The sequence below is a fragment of the Mesoplodon bidens genome (assembly GCF_964165515.1).
Source record: "Mesoplodon bidens genome assembly, chromosome: 8".
In the NCBI taxonomy this organism is placed as follows: domain Eukaryota; kingdom Metazoa; phylum Chordata; class Mammalia; order Artiodactyla; family Ziphiidae; genus Mesoplodon; species Mesoplodon bidens.
In genome coordinates this window covers 75557303-75581432 of record NC_138165.1, presented here as the reverse complement: position 1 = coordinate 75581432, position 24130 = coordinate 75557303, and the positions used below count along the sequence as shown (strand labels likewise).

Genomic DNA, 24130 nt, shown 5'->3' with positions numbered 1-24130 from the left:
GACAATACTTGGGGAACCTCATGGGTCAAAGAGATGGCTAGATCAAGGCAATTTTTGGGTATTCCTGGGTTCCCTTACCAAAATACCATGTACATACTATCATAATACCAGTCCAGTTACACCCAACCACTAAGTTAGATTCTAAACCTAAGTCTACTAATGGCACTTTTAGTGGTAAAGTACAGGTTCTTATTTCCATTAAAAGTGTAGTAAGGACTTCCCTGGTGGCGCGGTGGTTAAGAATCCGCCTGCCAATGCAGGGGACACGGGTTCAAGCCCTGGTCTGGGAGGATCCCACATGCCGCGGAGCAGCTAAGCCCATGAGCCACAACTACTGAGCCTGTGCTCTGGAGTCCGTGAGCCACAACTGCTGAAGTCCGCGTGCCTAGAGCCTGTGCTCCACAACGGGAGAGGCCACCACAATGAGAAGCCCGTGCACGGCAAGGACGAGTAGCCCCCGCTCGCCACAACTAGAGAAAACCCGTACGCAGCAACAAAGGCCAAATACAGCCAAAAATAAATAAATAAATAAAATTAAATTTTTAAAAAAGTGTAGTAATACTGTACAGGGAAAAAGAGAAAATATCTGGGGTCCTATCTTTGCCACTTAAAAATAAAACTTTTTTAAAAGGTGCATAATTTTTTCTTTTTTTGGCTGTGCCGCTCAGCAAGCGGGATCTTAATTCCCTGACCGAGGACCAAACCCACGCCCCCTGCAGTGGAAGGGCGGAGTCTCAACCACTGGACTGCCAGGGAAGTCCCCAAAGGTACATAATTATATACAAACTACTTATGCTCTGGGAAGATACCTCATTTATACGCGGAAAAATACGTTACCTGTGTGAAGGCATAATCAAGCTCCATGTGAGTAGACTGTAAGAATCCTTCACCACTGTATACCCACCATGTGGCAGAGAGCAGTTACTCACAACAGATTTACTGAACAAATTGATGCAAACATGCATTCATGTAGGGAACGAACTAGTAAGTTCCCTTGCTGATCTGAGGAAACAAGGGAAGGGTAATTAATGCCAGAGGGTTGTTGGGTATGGAATGAAGGAAGGGAAGAGAATCAATATTGATTATTAAAGGAAGACTGAATTTTGCCCAGATTTTTTTCTGTGGAAGTATTTTAAGACATTTCAATAACCAAAATAACTGTACAAAAAATAAACAAATTAACTTTATTAAGTTACCACTTCAGTCCTTACATTGATTTGTTTACAAAAATATCAGTTTGAAATGCATTATTAAAAGTGAGTACACACAATAAATAGAAAATAAGGGTGCATGGTGCTGGAGACGTCTCAACCAACTTATCTTCATCTACTGCTCACTGCTGTAGACAAAATTGGACACCAACTTATTATCTTCATCTACTGCCCACTGCTGTAGACAAAATTTGACATGCAAACAGCATTTTTGAAAGAGCAGTCAAAGTACCGGGGAGAGGGCTGCAAACTATGAGAAAAGTAGCTTAAAACTCTGGACCACTCACCAAAAAAAAAAAAAAATTCACTGTTTATCTGGAAGCTAACCTCAGTGTAACAGCAAATTATCTACTACTATCCACAAGAACAATTTAAAAATAAGAAAAGTGCCAGGGAACCTTCATTAACAGTATTTTTAAGTCAAAGTTTTTACTTTAAACATCTGATGATTACTCAAATATCCTAAGCCGTGAGGCAGACCCTAAGACAATAAGTTATAAATAGTCTGAATTTAATAACTTAAAAGTGATATGGTTAATATAATACACACTGCATGAGTATCTCAACCAACCTCTTTCAGGTGAGGTGATATCTAAAAGGTTTAGATTTACAGTTTCAATTTCTGTTCAGAAGAATGTCAGTATTCTAGCAATAGTGATGACATCCCATTATTGTAAATATGCTAATATACATATTACTCTGAATTACACTTGATTGAATTCTATGTACACGTGGTTCCATATTCCAAGTGCAAATTTTCAATGGTACGGGTTTATAATCAAAGCTGGGTTTGACAAATGCTTTCTGACTTCCGAAAGCAAATGATGAAAGTACTTCCTAAAAGTGAATAAACTAGTTACAAGTAGGTGACCATTTTCTTTTTCTCTTTACGTGTGATGAACTTCATGAAGCATTAATTCCCGAGGTATATTTGTTTCTGGACCATACAGCTTACATGCTCTTCTTTCAAAGGCAGCTACCATCTGCTTTACAACTTCATCGAAAAACAATGTGGCAAGCTGAGAGTGAAGAAGTGAGCGAAATTCAAAAGAAATCTGTAGGAAAATGTTAATAATTATTTTAGAAAGATCTTTCTTTTACTAAATCTCCAGTTAGAGTAATGGTGTTCACACTGTGAAATGGGTTACTTGGCCCAGTACCTAAGGCAGAGCTCTATGGGTCTATCTAGATGAGATTTTTAACATCCCTCAGAAGAGGGAGATTTGTTTACTGCAGTAAGCACAACAACAGGCTAAACAATAAGCTTAAGTAAACAAGGCCAATGAATCTCATTTTGGGGCAAAGAGTCTGTTTATATTAAGTTAAAGAAACCTGGAAAAAAGCTTTGCTAAATACCATGTTTATCACTTTGGCTTCTTATTAATATGCCCCTTTTCGAGCTACCTTACCTCCCAAAAGTAAATAAGGAAGGGAAATGATCCTTCTGATATGGTATTCCCATGAGAAGCAGTAACAGAAAGATGAGATTAACCCACAAAATAGATGGCGAAGGTGGTTCAATCTTAAAGTAGACAATGATTTAGAACTTTCTTTATATCCCCTCAAGACAGAATTCAAGGCAACCCAGTTTAAGAAATAATATCTTAAGGACCTTAAATATCCATTAACTTCTGAATGTTTTAATTTTTTATTTTAAAATAATTTGATTTATAAAAAAGTTGCAAAAACAGTACTAAGATTTCTCATACACCCATCACCCAGATTCCCCTATTTCAATGTCTTATATAATCACAGTATAATTAAAACCAGGAAATTAATAGAGGGAGTTAATATTATTAGATAATAATGCTATTATCTAATCTAGAGAGGTTTCATTCAAATTTCCCCAACTGTCCCATATATGCCCACTAATTTTGTAATGAAAGCAACTTAAGAGCTGAGAATAGCATACAGTAATTTACTCAAAATTATAACCATTTCTTCTTTTTAAAAATATTTATTTATTTATTTGGTTGCTCTGGGTGTTAGCTGAGGCTCACAGGCTCGTTAGTTATGGCACGCGAACACTTAGTTGCGTGTGTCTTATTATCTATGGACTTGTAAAAATTAGAAAACAGAGAAGGGATGACTGTTCAAAGTTTCAAGGAATAAAATAGAAAAAGAGAAAGGGTCATTAGCATTCTTTTCTTTTTTGTGGCCGCGTCGCACAGCATGAAGGATCTCAGTTCCCCAACCAGGGATTGAGCCCATGTTCCTTGCAGTGGAAGCACAGAGTCCTAACTACTGGACCACTAGGGAATTCCCCTAGCACTTTTTCTTATAAAATTAGTGCAAAAAAAAAAAAAAAAAAGTTAGTGCAGAAAAAGGTATTCAATACTCAGAAATTTGAGATTTTTTAAAAAATGTCTTTCAGTAATTGCTATGCACATAGGTTATTAATTATGACATCTGGGTTCTAATAAAAATGGATTACTCCTTCTTTACCAACTTCACCTCATGTTTGGAACAAATAGAGGGCTTTATGAGAGACTTACTGAAAAATCCAAAGTACAAGTTCTTGGGTAGCCAGGAAGACCTGGGCTAAAACGCCATACAGTCTCCAAATGATTGAAGAGCTTCCCATCAGTACAGGATGCCTAGAACAAATGAAAAAAATAAAACCACAGTTAAATACCATTTGGACTGTGTTCAGAATCTACAATGGAAGATGATTTCTTTGAGAAGTAAATATTTTTATAGGTCAGACCACAGGTGACAAAAACATCTCATTGTTAGCTTGGTACTAGGAAGTGATCTCTGGCCAATATAAGCCATTTTCCTTTCTCCTGGGATCCCCAAGATTGCCACTTGTTCTCTTCCACTGCTGTCACCCACTGTGCTACTTAGAGTTCTCCTCCCACAACAAAACAGGGAGTGACTACCTGGAAGTTTATTTCCAGCTCTGCCACTTATAAGTGATCCTGAACAAGTTAATTCCCTGTACTGTATCTCCTTAATCTGTAAAATGAGTATAATGCCTGTCTTATACCATCAGTACGAGATGGCTAAATTTAATATTTGTAAGGCATTTGGCACAGATCCCTAGAACAATTCTATAATTCTTCTTTGCAACCCAAAGATTTTCTCCTACCAATCACATTCAGTCTTTCCCTAACTCATTATTCTTTATTTCTAGAGGCCTCTATGGTTCCAGTTTTCCTTAAAGTGTGGCCCTGACCCTTGTCCCTGACCCACTGCTTTCTGACCTCTCATCTCTTCTGTGCTCATGTTTATTTTACATGTGTGTGTACACACTGAAACATAATACACAGTAATACTATGTGCAGTGCACCCTGATATTTCCCATTCTATATCATTAAAAAAAAATGTTGGTTGAGGGCTTCCCTGGTGGCGCAGTGGTTTAGAGTCCGCCTGCCAATGCAGGGGACACGGGTTCGTGCCCCGGTCCGGGAAGATCCCACATGCTGCGGAGCGGCTGGGCCCGTGAGCCATGGCCGCTGAGCCTGCGCGTCCGGAGCCTGTGCTCCGCAACGGGAGAGGCCACAGCAGTGAGAGGCCTGCGTACTGCAAAAAAAAAAAAAAAATGTTGGTTGAGACCCATTAAAGAGTTGCCTCCTGCAGTGTGAAAAATGGTGGCCAGAACCATAGTTACTAGTCCATTGTTAGGACAGGTTATGACCTTGAATGAAGTTCAGTTTCTTTATTTACTATCCTAAGATGCCATCTGGGCCTTGTTATACTAGTAGACAATTGACCTCAAGAATATCTATCACTTTCCCTCAGAAGCAGGCTATTTTTTAAATTCTTGTTTCAGTCTACACTCCCCTCCTCAATTAAGCCTTACGTTTTCAGCAATTCTGGCAAATCCTGGGGCCGATAAATGATCAAGCCCCTCTACCCCCTTTCTTTTGGATAAGTTATCCCCCTCAGGAATTTAGACTGTCCCTCTCCTGAGGCTACACACTACAAAATATATTGCAAAATAAGGACCTGCATAGGTAAACTCTGTTTCCCCCAAGTAAACAGTCATTTTTTCTCCCATAGCTATAGCCTACCTAAACACAGAATATAGGATTATTTCTCTGACTATATCTGGATCTCTCTAAAGATGGTTCAGACTGGGGGCTAAAGAGCTAAAAATCCATTTGCAGTTTATTCCTCACTTCCTCTTCATCTAAACCCTTTTGAATTAATTATCAGATAGTAACATGGTAGAATCATTATAAACTGCATCCATACTAAAAAGCATTTTAAAAGATATGTTCTATTTACACATTTATAAAAAGAATATATTAATTTTTAATATGGAAACCAGTGAATGTTTTAAAACTTACTTAGACACGATAAAATAAGTCATTAAAATACTAACTACTTTAATAGCTGATATGCTAAGTCACTGGGGAGAAGTAAAAATTTTCTTCAAAGAGTCTGGCTTTATATATAGTTCAATAATGGCCATCCAATTTTTAAAACCATCAAAAGTCTATAATAAAACCTTATTTCAGTTATCCAACTTCATTTATTTACTTTTTTTGCTTTTGGCCATGCCTCACAGCTTGTGAGATCTTAGTTCCCCAACCAGGGATCAAACCCATGCCCACTGTGGTGGAAGCCTGGAGTCTTAACCACTGGACCACCAGGGAAGCCCCTGTTTATTTACTTTTATTTTTAATTTTTAAAAAACTTTTTCAGTTACCCAACTTTAAGATAATGCATTCCACCTTTCTTTACAACCACATAAGAAGCTTATAGGAAATTTAATAGTGAAGGAGAAACAGCTGTTGGGAATAATCACTATAATATAGCACCTTCCTCTGACCACTTTTTCACAAAATGTGGCAGTGCTATCTACACTCGTGTCAATAATCCAGCTCAAGGACCCATGGATTTTTACCGGTATGTTTTGTTTTGTTTTTTTTATGTTGGGGGTAGGAGTTTATTAATTAATTTATTTATTTTTGCTGTGTTGGGTCTTCATTTCTGTGCGAGGGCTTTCTCTAGTTGTGGCAAGCGGGGGCCACTCTTCAGTGCGGTGCGCAGGCCTCTCACTATCGCGGCCTCTCTTCTTGCGGAGCACAGGCTCCAGACGCGCAGGCTCAGTAGTTGTGGCTCCCGGGCCTAGCTCTGCGGCATGTGGGATCCTCCCAGACCAGGGCTCGAACCCATGTCCCCTGCATTAGCAGGCAGATTCTCAACCACTGCGCCACCAGGGAAGCCCCATACTGGTATGTTTTGATAGGGACAATACTGCCAAAGATCTCATTCCTAACAGAGATACTGAACACAGTAGGAAGGTTTCTGGCCACTACAGATTCAGGTAGACTAGAATCACTGACATGTTAAGTCACAGACACATTTGGGGCAGCTAACAATTCACAGAAAATGTCACATGGCTTCTGCTGCTTCCTCAGTTAATAATTTTTATTATATGTCACATATGTGTATCAGGTATTAAAATCCAGAACCTGAACCCAGGGAAAATTGAAAGCTGAACATAGAAAGTTGTGTGTTATTCTCAAATGTGTCTTTAAACAGTAAACTAGCACACTAAGTGAGACAGCTTATTTTAATGGAAAAATAGTTTTGGAATCACACACACAGTATGAATTTGTGTAAGGCTCTTAATTTCCCTAAGCCTCATAAAATTGAGATAGCAATGACTATCTAGTACATATTATTATAATTAAAAAAATAATTTCTTCCCTCCTTGGCAGTGTTAAAAGTTACTGAAATTATTATGAACATCTGTGGATCTACAATAACCCAAGAACACATAAACAAAGAGGCCTCATGACTCCTGTCATTGTAGTACTGGTGCTGAGGATACAGAGATGAAAAAGAGAATCTCCCATTCCCTCAAGTAGCTCGATTTTGTCAAGCAGAAATCCAAATGAAGAAAGAAATTATACTACAGAGTGATAAGAGAAATAAATAAAGCACGTGCAAAGCCCAGAGGAATCCCCGAAGTAGAACTAATCATCTATATGAAAGGAAAGGGAGAAAGCAGGTTGAAATCTGAAGGATTAACAGGCAAGGAATTTTCATTATAGGTAAAAGAGGGAACACTATGCAAAGGCACAGGGCTGTGGAATAAGCACTATATGGTTCATTCATGGAAGCCAGGGAAGGGAAGAAAGCCAGGAGAAAATGAGACTTTTTTAGAGTTTAGTTAGATGCAGGATATGTTAAGATCTAAGTTATGAGAGTCTGAATGGTAAGAGACTGAAGTCAGGGGACTCAATTTTAAGATTACAGAGATATTTGCTGCTGTCAGACAGACTAGAATCTTGGCTGTGTAACCTTATCTAACTCTTCTAGGCCTTAGTGTACTCAACTATAAGATGGAGAATAAAATTTGCATCTCAAAGGGCTGTTGTGAAGAGTAATTCAAGTAAAGCACTATAAAGAGCTCAATATGTTAACTATTTTAAGTGTGGTATAGTAGGTGAAAACTCCAGAACTATGAGGTAAACAGGTGAAAACAGTCGTAATAACGACAGAGTCCCACAGTGGGGCACAGTCTTTTAAGTGGAGTTAAGTTTTGAGATTGCGACTAGGGTGGACTCCAAGGTCTTAGCTTCACTGACAGTATACTCTTTCTGGTATGAGAGTTGCACCTCCTCAATGCCTGACAAAGAGGTGACGAAGGCATTTAGCTCTGGCCAATTACCAAGAAACGATACCACCACTAAATCCTGTGAGCACAAAACAATTCAGCTTTGAAAGTCTTTGGTCATCACACTCTAGAAATTCAAAAGAAATGGGCATTACTCTGTGGAATTCTGCCTTTTTGTGTGTTGAAGTCTGGGTACCTTTTCTAAATGTGTACCCTCCTCTGAGAAGAGTAAGATGATTAATATATGCATGCAACAACACTTGGCATTTCAGTACCTGGTACATGGCAGGATGACTTCAATAATGTTTATGTTCTCCACATTTATATCTTTTCTACCTTTCTGCATCCTCTCACCACTTTCCCTTCCTTAACTTAAGAAAAAGTAGTGCAAGTATTAAAACATTTCTCATTTGTGTGGCCAAATCTTTCCTGTGGGTCAACAGTCCTCAACAGAAGGACAAAAGAAAAAGCTTCTCATTTCCATGTTCTAGTTAAATTTCTACTTGGAAAGAATAATGCTAATATTGTGTAAAATAATATGATTTAAGAGATATAATAAATAGTTTGTTTTTTCCCTCCTATTAGTTTAGGGAAGTCTTCTTAATGCTATTATACTTTAACCCATTTAACATAATCAATATTTGAGGAATATTTAAAAACAACAAAAAACAAAACCATTACCTTTACCAAATGTGGTTTCACCAAGGTTACCACTGATGTATAGCGCTCCAATACAGGTGGAAACCCAATTTCTAATCGTGTTTTGCAGTATCCAGATCTCCTTGATATTACATCTGATTTTTTGCACCAAGGAACAAAATGCTTATAATCCTCCACTCCTGATACTACATCATACATTTCCTGCATAGAATATCTTTAAAAAAAAAAAAAAGGAGAGGTGTTAACTGCATCTATTTATATGGTATATGTACACTTTAAATTGAATATGAATAAGGTTTACTATGTATGAGGCAATAAATCACTTGGCACACATATAGAACCACACTCTGGGATGAATGTCTTCAAAACACAGAAAATAAAAGGATAAAAGGGAGCTAAACATATGTCTATAGCAGAGCTTACAATGGGGCAGACCACAGGTTGAATCTGGCTTGCAAATATGGTGACCAGCATTTAAAAACTGAGACTTTGAGAGGAAAAGAACTAGAAGCAACCTAAATGTTTATTTGGTTGATAAATATTAATAATTGCTTAATAATAAATGGTTGATGAATTATGGTACACTCATACTGTGGAACTCTATCAGTTATCTAAAGGGATTAAGATCAGATGTACAGTTGACCCTTGAAAAACACAGGTTTGAACTGTGTGGGTCCACTTATACATGAAGTTTTTTCAGTAAATTTAGTACCTGTATTTTCATTTTACAGATCTTTAAATTAAATGTGAGGGAAAGTTTGTGTTCAATTAGAGATCACAATATGTGGAATCAAAACAACTAGGGTTTGAGTCTTGATTTTATCCAAACTGTTTCATCAGCTTCCTGCCTTTGGGTGAGTCATTTAACAATTCCTCATTTGGAGACAGAAATAGCAGTATGCAGATTTTTTTTTACTGTGTGGGGGTCTGCACCCCCTAAACACACCACTTTTCAAGGGTCTACCGTATACTTTAGAGCAAAGAGGTTTACAATATATTGCTACATGAAAAAAGGCACACTAAAGCAGACGGGATATATACGATTCTATTATCTATGTGAGAAATATTATAAGTGTATACTATATTTCCTCAATTTTAAACATTCGGGATTTTTTTCCTGAAAATAATTATGTTAATAGACTGTCTGTAATGAAAATACATTGAAAAAGTCCTAGAAGGATACAGATTAAACAATTACCAGTTGTTAATTCAGGAAAAAGAAGTAGGAGTAAAAATAGACTAAGCCTTTTAGTATACATATTTCTAAATTGTTAAGTTTTTATACAAGTACGTGAGGACTTTGTAATTAAGAAAAACATCTATTCTATAACAAAAAAAGGAAACCTCTCATTCTTTTTATGAGCTAGCATAACATCCTGCGAACCCAAGCCTCACAAAAAACATAAAAAACAAAATCTATAAATCCACATCACCTGTGAGTATGGAGGCAAAACTTCTAAATATCAGCAAATACAATAGAGCAATATATTTTTTAAAAAATACAACAGTCAAATGCAACTCATTTAAGGATGTTTGGATGGTTTAATACTAAGAATTATATTATTATAACCATATTAATTAGTCAAAACAAAAACATTATATGATTCCCTCCATAGATAAATACCAGAAGCATTCCTATTAGAGTTAGAAATAAGACAAAGGTGCTGCATATCGTCATTGTTATTTGACATTTTTCTGAAAGGATGTCAAATTAAATCAGAGCATGAAATATGAAGCACATGTGTGGAAAAGAATTAGGCAAAATTATAAATTGGCAGGTGATATGACTATCAAATCAGAAGCTAATCAATTCAGAATTCAGTTATGTAGCCTGTTGAGAAATATATAAAAATTAATATTGTTCCTATACTAACAAGTAGAAAACAGTACCATAGAAATGCAAAATACATAGAAATAAATACAACAAAAAACCATCAGGGTTTAAATGAAAAACCAAACAACAAAAACATTGTGGATACAAGTAAAAGACAACTGAATGAGAACCAGACACATATAATTCTTGGTTATAAAGACTCACACTGTTAAAACATAATTCACCTCAAAATGATATAGTAAACAACCACATTCTAAAGTTTAAAAGGGTATTTTTGGAATATGAGAGAATGAGTGTTTATACATATTTAATCTTTATGATCATGAAATGAGGCCCACAGCAGAGGGAGGGAAATAAACCTACCCTCCCCATGTTCTCAGACACTTGGAAATAAATGCCAAAATAAGTCCCATGAAGAAGTATGAAACCTGGTAGCCTGGAAGCTAATTGTCATAAAAGTAGTCTGCACTGACTAAGAAAGCAGTATAGCATAGCAGTCAAGGGGATGGACTTTGTAGTCCGAAAGTACTGTGTTCAAATATCAACTCTAAAACAGTAAGTCATGTGACCCTGGCTAGGCCGCTTAACCTCTGAACTTCATTTTCTTCAACCATAATTGAAAAATACCTCTACAGGTTCTTTTTTTTAAGAAATTTTATTTATTTTGCTGTCCAATCTTCATTGCGGCATGCAGGATCTTTCACTGCGGTGCTCCCTTGTGGCGTGTGGGCTTCTCTCTACTTGTGGCATATGGGTTTTCTCTTCTCTAGTTGTGGCGCGGGGTCCAGAGCGTGTGGGCTCTGTAGTTTGTGGTTGAGGCGCGCGAGCTCAGTAGTTGTGGTGGCAGGCTTAGTTGCCCCGCCACATGTGGGATCTTAGTTCCCTGACCAGGGATCGAACCCGCATCCCCTACATTGGAAGGTGGATTATTTACCACTGGACCACAAGGGAAGTCCCTACAGGGTTCTTTTAAGGGTTAAGTGAAATAGTTTTCGCATAATGCACAATGGCACATAGGCACTTAATAAATGGTAGCTATTATGTGTTTATGTCAAATATGGGGGAAGACGAAGATCATAAGATAAGACCAATTTGTAATAAAAAGAATTTTAACATGAGAAAGAATAAGGAAGCAAGAAAGAATAAGTAAATATGGTGGGAAAAATAAGCTTAGGAGTCATGACACAACATAATCTCTCTGAGCTTCAGTTTCCTCATCTCTAAAGTGGGAATAATACCTAGTTCACATGGCTATTGTGAGAATTAAATGAAACAATAAATATAGAGCCCCCAGCAGTGCCTGTCAAATGGCAAGTACACAGTAAAGGAAAATGTTATATTTCTGATTCAAAAGGAAAGCAGACCAATTCACTATTTGAATTCTCAGCCTTTTGTTGCCATGTCTCTTTTCAACAGATACCCGCTGATGCAAAGATGTCTACTTATCCAAGTATTTACACTTGCTTTATGTGGCATTATTGCTGGCCACCTGGAGGCCACAATTACACAGCTGTAACGTGACTAGTTCTTGCCAATAATATCTGAGAGTAAGCACTGGGTGTCACTTCCAGACCAATATGATTAAGAACCAGGTGTATCTTTTTAAGAGACTGAAGACTAAGGAATTACAAAAGTCACAAGTTGGATGGAGCCTGGCTTCCTGAATCACTACTCGAGGATTGCTGCCCATGGATTGGGAATACCCAGTTCAACTTTACATGAGAAAGGAATAAACTTCTGGGTTTTACCTGTATGGTTGCTAGCATTACCTTAACTAATACAGTGACTATCCAGTAATAATGGTATATTATGTGACAAAAGTTATGAGTATGCCCGAAGTTCTTTACTGCAGAAAAATTAGAAGGAAAAAAGCAACCAAATAAAATGAATGAAAAGTACTTTTAGAAGAATTCATGTAATATTTAATGGCCTGTTGGGAATTAAGACCCCCTTGTAGAAATTCCCATAGGAAGGACTGCTTGATTTCTGGTTTAGCAGATCTGCAGACTCTCTATACTCTGCTGTATATACCCCTAGATGAGGGGCCAAACCTGGCCTGCTGCATGGCTCTGTAAATAAAATTTTATTAGAACACAGTCACGCTCATTTATTACATATTGTCTATGGCTACTTTTGGGCTACAGTGACAGAGTTGAGTAGTTGCAACAGAGACAGTATGGTTCACAAACCTATTTACTAACTGGCCCTTTACAGAAAAGCTTGCCAACCTCTGCTCTAGATGGTAGGGGCCTCTTAGCATGTTTATATGTACTTACCTAGGTATGTGTGTATGTGAGGGAGCTATACAGACATATCTGGCTCAACATATCAGTAATGTTGCCACTATAAAAAAGAACAGTGTACAAAAAATGCAGGTCATAAACAGTTTAATTATTTCCTTTAAATGTCAAGATTTAAATCTATCCTATAAAGTTACCACATGACTACATTCAACAAATATTTATAAAACAGCAAGGGCTAGAAAATTAGAGCTTAGTCTGTAAGAAGAGAATCCAGAAAAAAAGAGGCATGATGTTCTATAGAAAATTGTGAACATGCTCTTTTAGTACAACTATTATTTTATACAAACCCTATAATTCTCCTCTCTGAATATTCTTTTCTTTTGTTTATTAATGGTGCAGCAATTCTGAAGAAAGTTCTTGCATATATCTCCTTAGGCAAAACTGAGGTATGTAGTGGAAGAGTTCTGCTCATCAGTATACCACAGGAAGCTAAATATCTAAAAAGACAAAAATAACCTGATTGAGTAACATTGACAATTAAGAGAAAACACAAACTATAGAGATTGTAAAATAAAAATCATACTTTAGAAGGCTGTGCAACCTTAGAATATTCCTGAAAAAATACACACACACACACACACACACACACACACACACACACAAATAAGCTTCTAAAGCACCATAAAGAAACTAAACAGGGACTTCCCTGGTGGCGCAGTGGTTAAGAATCTGCCTGCCATATATATGGAATCTAAAAAAAAAAAAAAAAAAAAAAAAGGTTCTGAAGAACCTAGGGGCAGGACAGGAATAAAGACGCAGTAGAGAATGGACTTGAGGACACGGGGAGGGGGAAGGGTAAGCTGGGTCGAAGTGAGAGAGTGGCACGGACATATATACAGTACCAAACGTAAAATAGCTAGCTAGTGGGAAGCAGCCGCGTAGCACAGGGAGATCAGCTCAGTGCTTTGTGACCAGCTAGAAGGGTGGGATAGGGAAGGTGGGAGGGAGGGAGATGCAAGAGGGAGGGGATATGGGGACATATGTATACGTATAGCTGATTCACTTTGTTATACAGCAGAAACTAACACACCATTGTAAAGCAATTATACTCCAAGAAAGATGTTAAAAAAAAAAATCTGCCTGCCAATGCAGGGGACAAGTTATTTTTTAAAAGTGTAATGGAGTGGCCTGGTGAAATCTCATGTTATCATATATGAAATTTGATTTATATAATATATGATTTACATAGAAATAAAATTTCTTTAAGGACACTGAGACCCTACAGTTTGGCTGGAAGATAAAATCAAGTTAAAGAATGACTGAAGAAATTGGCGATATTCAACCAGAAGATAAGAGGTGATACTTGAGACTATGGCTCCATAAATACAAGAAAAAACTTTTGAACAATTAAAGCTGTTTATAAAAATTGGGTAGACTTATTCCAAAGGTAATGAAAGAAAGGTCAATGAAAATAGTTAAGCTAAATGCTTCATGACTATGGAAAAGAATCAAGCATATGAACTGTATGAATGAACTTAAGTCTCTTTTAAGATAGATTCATCTCCTAGAGAGAATAAGGGTGTCATGTGTCCCTAAAAATCTTTAAAAATATGATGTTATGTGAATTTTAAAGGCAGTGATAATATTTAAAAGCCTACTGTAATTTTTTTGAGTAAAGCTATAGAGTTTGCTTTAAAGTGGAATTATGCCGATAAAAGTGACTGACAGTTATTCTGCTGAATGAAGCAGAACAGTGGAAATAAAATAATTAGGCAGGGACTTCCCTGGTGGCGCAGTAGTTAAGAATCCCCCTTCCGGGCTTCCCTGGTGGCGCAGTGGTTGACAGTCCGCCTGCCGATGCAGGGGACACGGGTTCGTGCCCTGGTCCGGGAAGATCCCACATGCCGCGGAGCGGCTGGGCCCGTGAGCCATGGCCACTGAGCCTGTGCTCCGCAACGGGAGAGGCCACAACAGTGAGAGGCCCGCGTACCGCAAAAAAAAGAAAAGAATCCCCCTGCCAATGCAAGGGACACGGGTTCGAGCCCTGGTCCGGGAAGATCCCACATGCCGTGGAGCAACTAAGTCTGTGCGCCACAACTACTGAGCCTGCGCTCTACAGCCCGACTGACACAACTACTGAGCCCACGTGCCACAATTACTGAAGTCCGCGCGCCTAGAGCCTGTGCTCCACAAGAGAAGCCACCACAAGGAGAAGCCCACACACCACAACGAAGAGTAGCCCCCGCTCGCTGCAACTAGAGAAAGCCTGCGCGCAGCACTGAAGACCCAACACAGCCAAAAATAAATAAATTAAAAATAATAATAATAATAATTAGGCAGTTAATTTAGCTTCCCCCTTAAAAAAAAAGACACAAAATATAATTTAGAATCTCTGGTAGCCACACAGATTATAAAAACCAAGCTTGGTGTTCAAAATGCCTAATCACCCGTTTCCCTTCTAAGACATTCTTTAGATGTCTTTAACTGTTTTAACAGTTTTATCTATTCTTTTCACTTTTCGTATAGATACCTTCTTATCTATTATTGGAAGCCAATTACGTGGCAGATACTATGCACAATTATTAACAATTTTCTGATAAACAAGACCAGAAAAAGCAGCATCTGAGATAAACCTTTATTTTTTAAAAAAATAATAAGACCCTTGCTTCTGAAGAGGTGAACTGGGTGTTTTGGAAACTTACTTTTCACTGTATATGGTTTTTAATTTTGTACCAGGTTCATGTAATACGGTTCCTCTATCCCCCGAAAAAGCAGCACACAATCTGGTTACAATCATAAGGGAAATGCCTGTGTTTAAAGCAAGTTAACAGGCGTTTTCTGATCGGTCTGCATACTATGGTTACAATGCCCTGGACTGCCCATCTATTTTCACATATTATCAAGAACAATATGTCTTCAACTGCAATACAAGAACCATACAATCGTATATATGGTTAAACCATGAAATGAAAACTGGACCAGATGAAGGAGTTTTTTGCTCACTAATCTTCCAATACTACATCCCAAATACTCTACTACAATAAAGGCCAGAATCTACGTTAATGCTTCTGCCTTGCAATGAACTCGTAAACTCTCTCCCTCTTCATTATCATAAACAGTAAATATTTTATCCTGGAATTTAAGCCTCAATTTGATCACTAAAGCAATTTTTTAGTTTTGTTTATTTGCAAGCCAGCATTTTATAAGAATAATACAAGCAGATCTAAAGCATGATACAGTATGTTCTGCTTAAAACTTTTTCAACCAATAAATGTCTAAAAGGATTTGGAGTTGGTTGGGTTGTTGGTATTTAAAAAAATTCTTCACTGAATCTAAATGTCCTGGAGCTCAACCAGATTTGTGCTTTCTCCCTCCACCCCGTAGTTTACAACTGAATTAATTTTAAACGTTAACTTTAATTTTCGAGTATAATTTATTAAAATGGCATTAATAAAAGGAAACTAAGTGGTAGAAGTATGGAATCTTTCGTGTCTCCACCTCCATCACCTACCGAAAAAGAATCAACCAGGAAAATCGAAGGCAGACTCTGGTTCAAGGTTACAGGACTTCTAAGTTACAATGGCATGGAAAACAATCCAAGTCCCCGGCTTCGGTTTAGTTTAGCAAGCACCAAAGGGCGGGGGCAAAGACCTATACCAGAAACTGGGAAAGCACGTCTGGCCATCGGATACGCTGGGGAACAAAGGGGGCCTTACTGCCAGGCCACAAACTCCCACACGCCCATCAACCCGCAACTCCTGCGCCGCAAAGTTATGACTTTCCGAGAGCAGCAGCCGTAGGCCAAGGGGAGGAGGCCGGAAGAGCCCAAAGGCACTCCCGCCGAGTTGCTTTATCAGCTGCTTCCAAGTCGCTTAGCGGATGATTCACCGCCTCTCGCGAGGGCAGCGAATCACAAACACAAGACGGGGAGCCCGGGACAGGCCGGCGAGCCTCCGTCCAAGGGGGTGGGTGGAAACGCGCGGCCCTGAGAAGGCAGGAGACCCTTTCTCTCCAGAGACGCGGAAACACATCCGGTCCGCCTGCCCCACCCCAAATGCCCCCAGTCCCCTTGCTCAGCAGCCCTGGGCTGAAAACTGCCCTCGCCGCTGCGCCCCCAGTTGTTCATTACCTGACGTTCCGCGCAGGCCCCTGCGCAGGAGCCGGGGCTCCGGCCGCTGCCGCCGACTTCGGACAGCATCGCGAGACCACCTTTTTCAGGGCCCTCTGACCGGTCCGAGCTGCCATTATCATCTGACTAAAACCGGTCGCCAGTAAGCCGGGACCAGGCCCACGGCACCGCCCTCCTCCGGCGGCCCGGGCCACCCGGCGCCGCCGCCACCCAGCCAATCGGCGGGCTCCCTGAGCGGTCAGATACGCCCCTTCTTCTTCCCCGATTGCGCAAAGCTGACGCACGCTCCCACTACCGCAGGGCCGACTGTAAATGCGTTCGTCATCCTGCCGGCCAATCAAAGGGAGCGCAGGGCCGCCTAGACGCACCCCTCTCCGCCGCCGGGTCTCCAGTTCCCGCCGCGCCCTCTGGCCCCTTACGTAAGAACCACCGTGACCTCTCACCTCACCTCCCGCGCTGGAACTCTTCCCCGGATTCGCCAACTGCCGCGGTTCTCTTGGGTGCAGCTTCCGGTCGCGAGACCTGCCACGTGATGCCAGCCCAGGGGCGGGAGGAAGCCCGAGGTTCTGGCTATTGACTGTGTAACTGTCCAAACCGGTGAGTGCTGGGCCGGGCCCGACAATTCTTGCCGGCTGCGAAGTCTGGCCGTCAGTCTTGCTGTTAATGACTGTCTAATACAGTACCTGACGTGCTTACGCCGTGAGGTTGTTGTGAGGGCACTATATGGTCACGGCCTTAGGGAAGAGACTCGGTTCTATATGCCTTTTTCCTGTGTGGCCAACATTTTAATTGGTGCCCGTGCATAGTTTGGGTTTCCCTTCTTCCATACAAACCAGACTTTGCTTCAATTTACCCATTTCAGGAATCATTCATCAAATCTTGACATTTTTTCCCCTTTGTTTGTTCCCAGGTACTTATTTAATCATTATATGTCATAGTTTCTTGTAAACCGTAAAGTGAGAATAGCCATACTACTTACTGCATTCTGCTGCTTAAATGTAGTCAACAAATATTTATGGGGCACTCACTGTTCGCTGTTTTAAGTGCTGGATAAGTGACCAAAAGTCTTTACTATCATAGAGCTTATATTCTAGAGTGGGGGAAATCAATATATTAAATCAATTAATATAATACAATGTCAGATAATCATATGCTGTAGAAAAAAGTAAAGCAGGGAAAGGAGATGGAGAGGGGTAAGGTGGGGTGCTGTTTTATATAAGGTGGTCAGGTGGGCCTCTGAGGAAGTAATAATGAACAGAGGCCTAAATGCAGTGAGGAGGTGAACGATGACTGTTTAAGGGGGAAAGTATCTTCAGGTGGAGGGAACAGCAAGTGCAAAGGCCCCAGACAGAAACATTCTTGCCATGTTTTACGAGGAACAAGGGCTTCGGATCACAGTGAGTGAGGAGAGTGGAAGGAAATGAGATCAGAGGTAGTGAGGGGTTTTTCATAGTACTTGGGAGGCCATGGTACCAACTTTGGATTTTACTCTATGTGTGAAGGGAAGTCATTTGAGGTGACTTGATCTGATTTACATTTACATAAATATTCCAGCTTCTGTGTGTATGTATGATTATTATTTTCTACTCTTGCTTTGTTCATTGCAGTCATCCCTTACTAGATGCTTTGTGGAGTGAGTTGAAATCACCAGCTACAAAGAACGTCAAGCACTTTCCTTTTTTAAAAAAATAAATTTATGTAGTTATTTATTTATTTATTTTTGGCTGCCTTGGGTCTTCGTTGCTGCGCGCAGGCTTTCTCTAGTTGCAGAGAGCAGAGGCTACTCTCTGTTGTGGTGCGCGGGCTTGTTGCAGAGCACAGGCTCTAGGCGGGTGGGCTTCAGTAGTTGTGGCGCACGGGCTTAGTTGCTCCATGGCATGTGGGATCCTCCCGGACCAGGGCTTGAACCCGTGTCCCCTGCATTGGTAGGCAGATTCTTAACCACTGCACCACCAGGGAAACCCTGTAAAGCACTTTTCAATACAACACAGGATGTACTTGTTGATTGAGGTCGTTCTGTAGCTGCATCCAGACAATTCTATATCAGATTACCTTCAAATACACAATCCCTGCTTTTCTTGCCTTAAAGCTTAAATATTACCAGTAATATCTTCCTTTAAAACACATTTTTACCGTATTACTCCCCCACTCAACATCACAGTGGTTACAAGTTGCCTACAAAATATAGGCATTACACTGCCACATCCTACGAAGTTCTGTTTCAAACTATTGGTATTGTTAACTAGAAAGCCTGTTAAACATATTTTTCAATACAATACATGATGTACTTGTGAACTTAATAGAAGGCCTTCTTTTATTAAATTTACCAAACATTTTCTTATTGAACTCTTCCGAGACATAAGAAAATATCTACTGAATTGGGTCACCCAATTGAATAGTTCCCCCCCACTAAGAGAAATTTTTTTAAGGCAGATAAAGGCATCTTTGCAGTAGATGACAATGTATGGTACTCACTGGACTTCTCAGCAAAGAGTAATATGTCAGAAGCTTAAAAGTGATAAGAAATTCTGGTTCAGTTTTAGTAGATGACAGTGCTTCCATAAATTGTGGGCTAAAAATTTGTTCATACAATAGGAAAAGATTGGTAGTAAATTAAAATTCAGCAGAGACCTGTGGGAAGCAGTACCTTAGAGTCCAGACCAGTTATGCTCCAAAAATATATTTGACACAATGCCACCTATTAAATATTCTTGCCAAAATAATTGAATCTGAATCTAGTCAAGCTTTTAGGTATGCCAGTTTAAACAGGGGATAGAAGAGCATGTTAAATGACACTGAGGGGATATAATCTGCCAAATACAGAATATGGGAAATTCTGTAGGACAAATGAGCCAATTTCTTCAACAGATAAATGTCATGTAGAGAAGGAGGATTGGGGGTGGGGGGGATTGTTGTAGATTTATAATATTTAGGAGGCATTGTTTAGGTTTTGTTTTGAACAAACCAAATATTAAAAGACATATACAGACTGGGAAATTCAACTGAAATCTCTACTTCAGTAAAGATTTGTACTGAAGATTACAGGTGAAATATGTTTGTGATTTACTTTAAAATGATCCAGTGGGGGTGGAGGAATAGAGTGTATGAAACAAAATTGATAATTTGTTGATAATTACTGAACTGGATATGGATAATTGGGAGTTTATAATAGTGTCTAATTTTTGTGGATGTTTGAAATCTATATATATATTTCTTCTATCTATATCTGTATATATACACTTATATATAATGTGTATATTTAATTTCTGCCTCTCATGTGATCTTTACAAATGAAATTTTCCTGACTGACTTCCACGTAGAAATATACTTTGACCTTTTGCTCACTTCAGAACCCTGAATACAGACTGAACAGAACCAGAAAGTCTTCAGGTAAATAGAGATGGCTATGACTTTGTGTTAATACTGTTTTTAATCAAGCCTCTGGTCAAAACAAATATAGGAAGAATTTTAACCACAGAATAAGACCTTTAAACATCACTTATATTTCTCTCCTGAAATAAAGCAAGCTTTCAAAGTTAACATAATCTCATTACTGGCACCTTTTTGATCAATAGAATAATCTTCCCAGCATGCTCAATGATCTCTTACAGGGATTATCTTTGTGAAGTGTTTGGTTGAAAGAACACCTTCCTTGACTGAATCAGGAACTGAATTATGAGAGATTAGTGTAATTACAGATGTTAGTTTCTAATAAAAATCAACTATCAAAGGGGATTAACTGGACAGTTTGTCCTTACTGATTGGCTGTGTCAGTTAGGGACCAATCAGGGAAATTATACCAGTAATTTTAAACAAAATTTAATATAAAAACATTGTTAACTAGGGATTGGAGAACTAAGGTGACATGCTTAAGTCTTCTGACACAAGTTCTGATAACATGTGTGAAATGTTGCCAGCCAGAGAAGCTGAGAATCAAGAGATTCGGTGCAGGGACGTCCCTGGTGGCACAGTGGTTAAGAATCTGCCTGCTAACACAGGGGACACGGGTTCGATCCCTGGTCCAGAAGATCCCACATGCCATGGAGCAGCTAAGTCCATGCGCCACGACTACTGTGCCTACGCTCTAGAGCCAGCATGCCACAACTACTGAAGCCTGCGTGCCTAGAGCCCGTGCTCTGCAACAAGAGAAGCCACCACAATAAGCCAGCACACCGCCACAAAGAGTAGCCCCTGTTCACTGCAACTAGAGGAAGCCTGCGCACAAGCAACGAAGACCCAGCGCAGCCAAAAAAAAAAAAAAAGACCATCTTAGATTAAAAAAAAGAGAGAGAGAGAGAGAGACTCGGTGCAGTACCAGGGTTTTTACTGGGGGCTGATCACATAGGCACCCTCTACCTGGGTGCTAAATTTCAAACTCCCAAAGGAAAGCTGTTGTTTGGCATAAGCCATATTGCTTGCACAGTTTAGGCACAGTGAGACAGCCTTATCATTTCTGGGAATGTTGGAAACTCACCTGAAATCCAAGTTCCCAAATGCCAGCAAAGGGCCAGCCTTGTAGGCAGGTCTTCCAAAGGATAGCAGGCAGGCCTGACTCTTTGCTGCTCTAGGGCTGGGGGAACAAGGAAGAAGTTGGTGTTATTCGAACTTAGAAACTTAGTGGAGGGGTACCAAAATGCAGGAAACCCGATCTCTAAGGGAGAGGGCACTGCTTGGCTGGTGCCAGTGCCTAAGAAGCATAAAGGAGACACACCCGCTACTCCCAAACCCCACGAACTAGGACTCAGATCTCTGAGGAGGAAGCACTAGTTGATATTGGTGTATCTGTGTTGGCGCAGTGAGGCCTTTTGGATTCAGTCCTTCAGCACATTGATTAAGACCTTAGGAAACAGGTTTAGGGCTGTTAAGTAACTTGCACACACTAGAAAGCAGCATAGCCAGCAAGTGAACCCTTGTCTTTGACTTGAGTCAGAGAGCTGTTTGATCCTACATGACTTCGTGAAAGATGTAGCAACAACCTTGTAATACTAAAATTTTAGATCTGTTTGTTTGGGTCTCTCCGTGCAGGTTGCAGGATCTTAGTTCCATGACCAGGGATCGAACATATGCCTCCTGCAGTGGAAGTGTGGAGTCCTGGACTGCCACTGGACTGCCAGGGAATTCCCATAGAACTGTTTTTTAAAACAGGTGAATTAGACTGAGTCAAAACTAGAAATTTGAGCAAGGGAAAAGAGGGTAATTGACTACTGGGTGGGCCACAAAGGGTCACAGCCCAGTTTAGGGGCTCTTCTCAGTTTTCCAGATCCAGAAAGTTTTAGTTCAGGGCATTCAGAGTTTATCAAGAAAGCAGTTTCTTCCTGGTTATATGACCAACCTTCTGATCTGACCCTAGAATTCCCCTTTTGCTGCTCCCTGCCACACACTGTAGCATCTAGCCACACAGAACTGCTTCTAGATCCTCTGCAGACACGGTGGTGGTTTTTTGCCTACACTGCCCTCTTTTCCTAAAGGTCCTCCTTCCTATTCCCACCCCCATCTCCTCTATTCCCTTTCATCTGGCTTACTCCTTTTCATCCTGTGAGACTGACCCAGTGTCACCCCACCTAGGAAGCCTCACCTTAGGAATTAGATACATCTATAGATAGCATGGTTTGATACTTCTGTACTATCCTCCTAAAATACCACAAACGTATCTAACTACTCTAACCATTTTGTATTAGAATTGTTTCTAATACAATTAGAATTGTAATTAATTACAGTTAGAATTATAATTGTGTCTATGTGCACTGGACTACAAAGCAACTGAAATACTGGGGTTTCTATGGTATTTCTATAATACATGAAGCCAATAGAATAAATATTTTATATTAGTATTACCATTTTAAAAATCTGAGATAATGTCTATTCTCCTGTCTCCTCTTTTTGGTGTGAAACATTATTTCTTTAGTCAGTTTGCCTAATGTGGGTTTCAGATCTTTCATATCTTGTGTCCTCCATCACAAATAATACATTTTGTTGAGATTGCTCTTAAAAGTGCTTTTGGTACGTCAGGAAGTTCTTTTGGGATGTGGGATGTGGTTGGTTGAGACCAGGACACCTGCCCTCATTTAAAGCTGTCAGTTACTCTCTTACTGTTACCTCACCTCATTTAAATTAAGCCCATTTCTGTTTTACTCATATTTTTTTCCTTTTAGTTTTGGGATTATTTTTCTTAATAGAAAACAAAGAAACAAATGAATTGTGGAGTTCACTTTGTCTTCTGTTACTCTGAACCATCCACCTCAAGCACCAGAATTGGTTTCATTATTCTTGCTCCAAACAAGAGCTTTTTTATTTTAGTGTTTCATCATAAGCCTCAGCTCACCTTTCTTACACTATTGTTATAGGTTTCTGACACTTTTAAGGTTTTTTTTCCACTCAAAATTTTATTTTATCCTCTTTATAAGTTACTAAGTTTATAACCTGCTAAACATTTTACCCAAGTATGGGAAAACTGCCTGGAGTTGCAAAGCACAGTAAAATAATTACATGAAAAGAACAAATGAAAATACCTGTTAAAGTTGCTGTAGGTGGCAGCACTTAAAATTGGTAATTGGTATTTTTTAAAAAGTGCATAGCTTGGGCTTCCCTGGTGGCGCAGTGGTTGAGAGTCCGCCTGCCGATGCAGGGGACACGGGTTCGTGTCCCAGTCCGGGAAGTTCCCACATGCCGCAGAGTGGCTAGGTCCGTGAGCCATGGCTGCTGAGCCTGCGCGTCTGGAGCCTGTGCTCCGCAAAGGGAGAGGCCACAACAGTGAGAGGCCCATGTACCGCAAAAAAAAAAAAAAAGTGCATAGCTTAAAAGAAAAGTTACATAGCTACAAGATGATTCATTGTTGATTAACTGTTTAGAAGTTTTATTTAAGAGAACACAGTAGATTTGATAAATTGCAGTTCAGTAGACAATCCTAGATTTGATTACTTAAAATGTAATTATGCACTTGATTTACTCTTTGGACTGCATCCTGATATTGTTAAAACTTTAAAAATATTAATATATTTTAGTTTTCTTATGTAGAAGTCTATTTTCCACTCTTGGGGGGAAAACAGAAGAATTGAGATCATGGTATACATTCAGAGAATGTTTTACTGCTTGATAACATTTCTTTGTTCACATTTAAGACTTATTTATAAGAAGTAAATTATGTAGTCTTCAATTTAAGAATAGATGAATTCAGAAACATCATGTTGGGAAAAATAGAGATCCTAAACTAAAAAAACACAACTAGTTGCACAGCTCTGAGAATTTAATAGTAACTCAACTTTTAAATCAGTTAACTCTGGCATCTGAATGCAAAATGTTTATCATTATTACCTATATAGATGACTATTAAGAGATATGCAGGGCTTCCCTGGTGGCGCAGTGGTTGAGAGTCCGCCTGCCGATGCAGGGGACATGGGTTCGTGCCCTGGTCTGGGAAGATCCCACATGCCGTGGAGTGGCTGGGTCCGTGAGCCATGGCCGCTGAGCCTGTGCCTC

At 39.6% G+C, this 24130-nt stretch overlaps 2 protein-coding genes across 7 annotated transcripts in view; one reads left to right on the top strand and one right to left on the bottom strand.

The window, feature by feature from the left end:
- Nucleotides 1-1155: 1155 nt before the first annotated feature.
- Nucleotides 1156-17230, bottom strand: COQ10B (coenzyme Q10B). 5 transcript variants are annotated; one of them, XM_081242886.1, is made up of 5 exons: nucleotides 17098-17230; nucleotides 12873-13022; nucleotides 8470-8662; nucleotides 3707-3808; nucleotides 1156-2266 (listed from the first exon to the last, which is right to left on the bottom strand). In XM_081242886.1, exons 2-5 carry the CDS (start codon nucleotides 12995-12997, stop codon nucleotides 2099-2101), a joined length of 588 nt encoding a protein of 195 aa, XP_081099012.1. In that variant the 5' UTR covers nucleotides 12998-13022; nucleotides 17098-17230; the 3' UTR covers nucleotides 1156-2098. The 5 variants fall into 5 exon arrangements, with proteins under 5 accessions (XP_081099012.1, XP_081099013.1, XP_081099011.1 ...); XM_081242887.1 differs by having other exon boundaries at nucleotides 17103-17209; XM_081242885.1 differs by lacking the exon at nucleotides 17098-17230 and adding an exon at nucleotides 16655-17091.
- The window catches only part of SF3B1 (splicing factor 3b subunit 1), a 63230-nt gene continuing 56268 nt past the window's right edge, over nucleotides 17169-24130 (top strand). Inside the window, exon 1 of one of the 2 annotated variants that reach the window (XM_081242882.1) lies at nucleotides 17169-17251. The gene's annotated coding sequence lies outside the window, so the exon portion shown is untranslated. The remainder of the gene's footprint in view (nucleotides 17252-24130) is intronic. The other variant, XM_081242880.1, reaches the window with a different exon arrangement.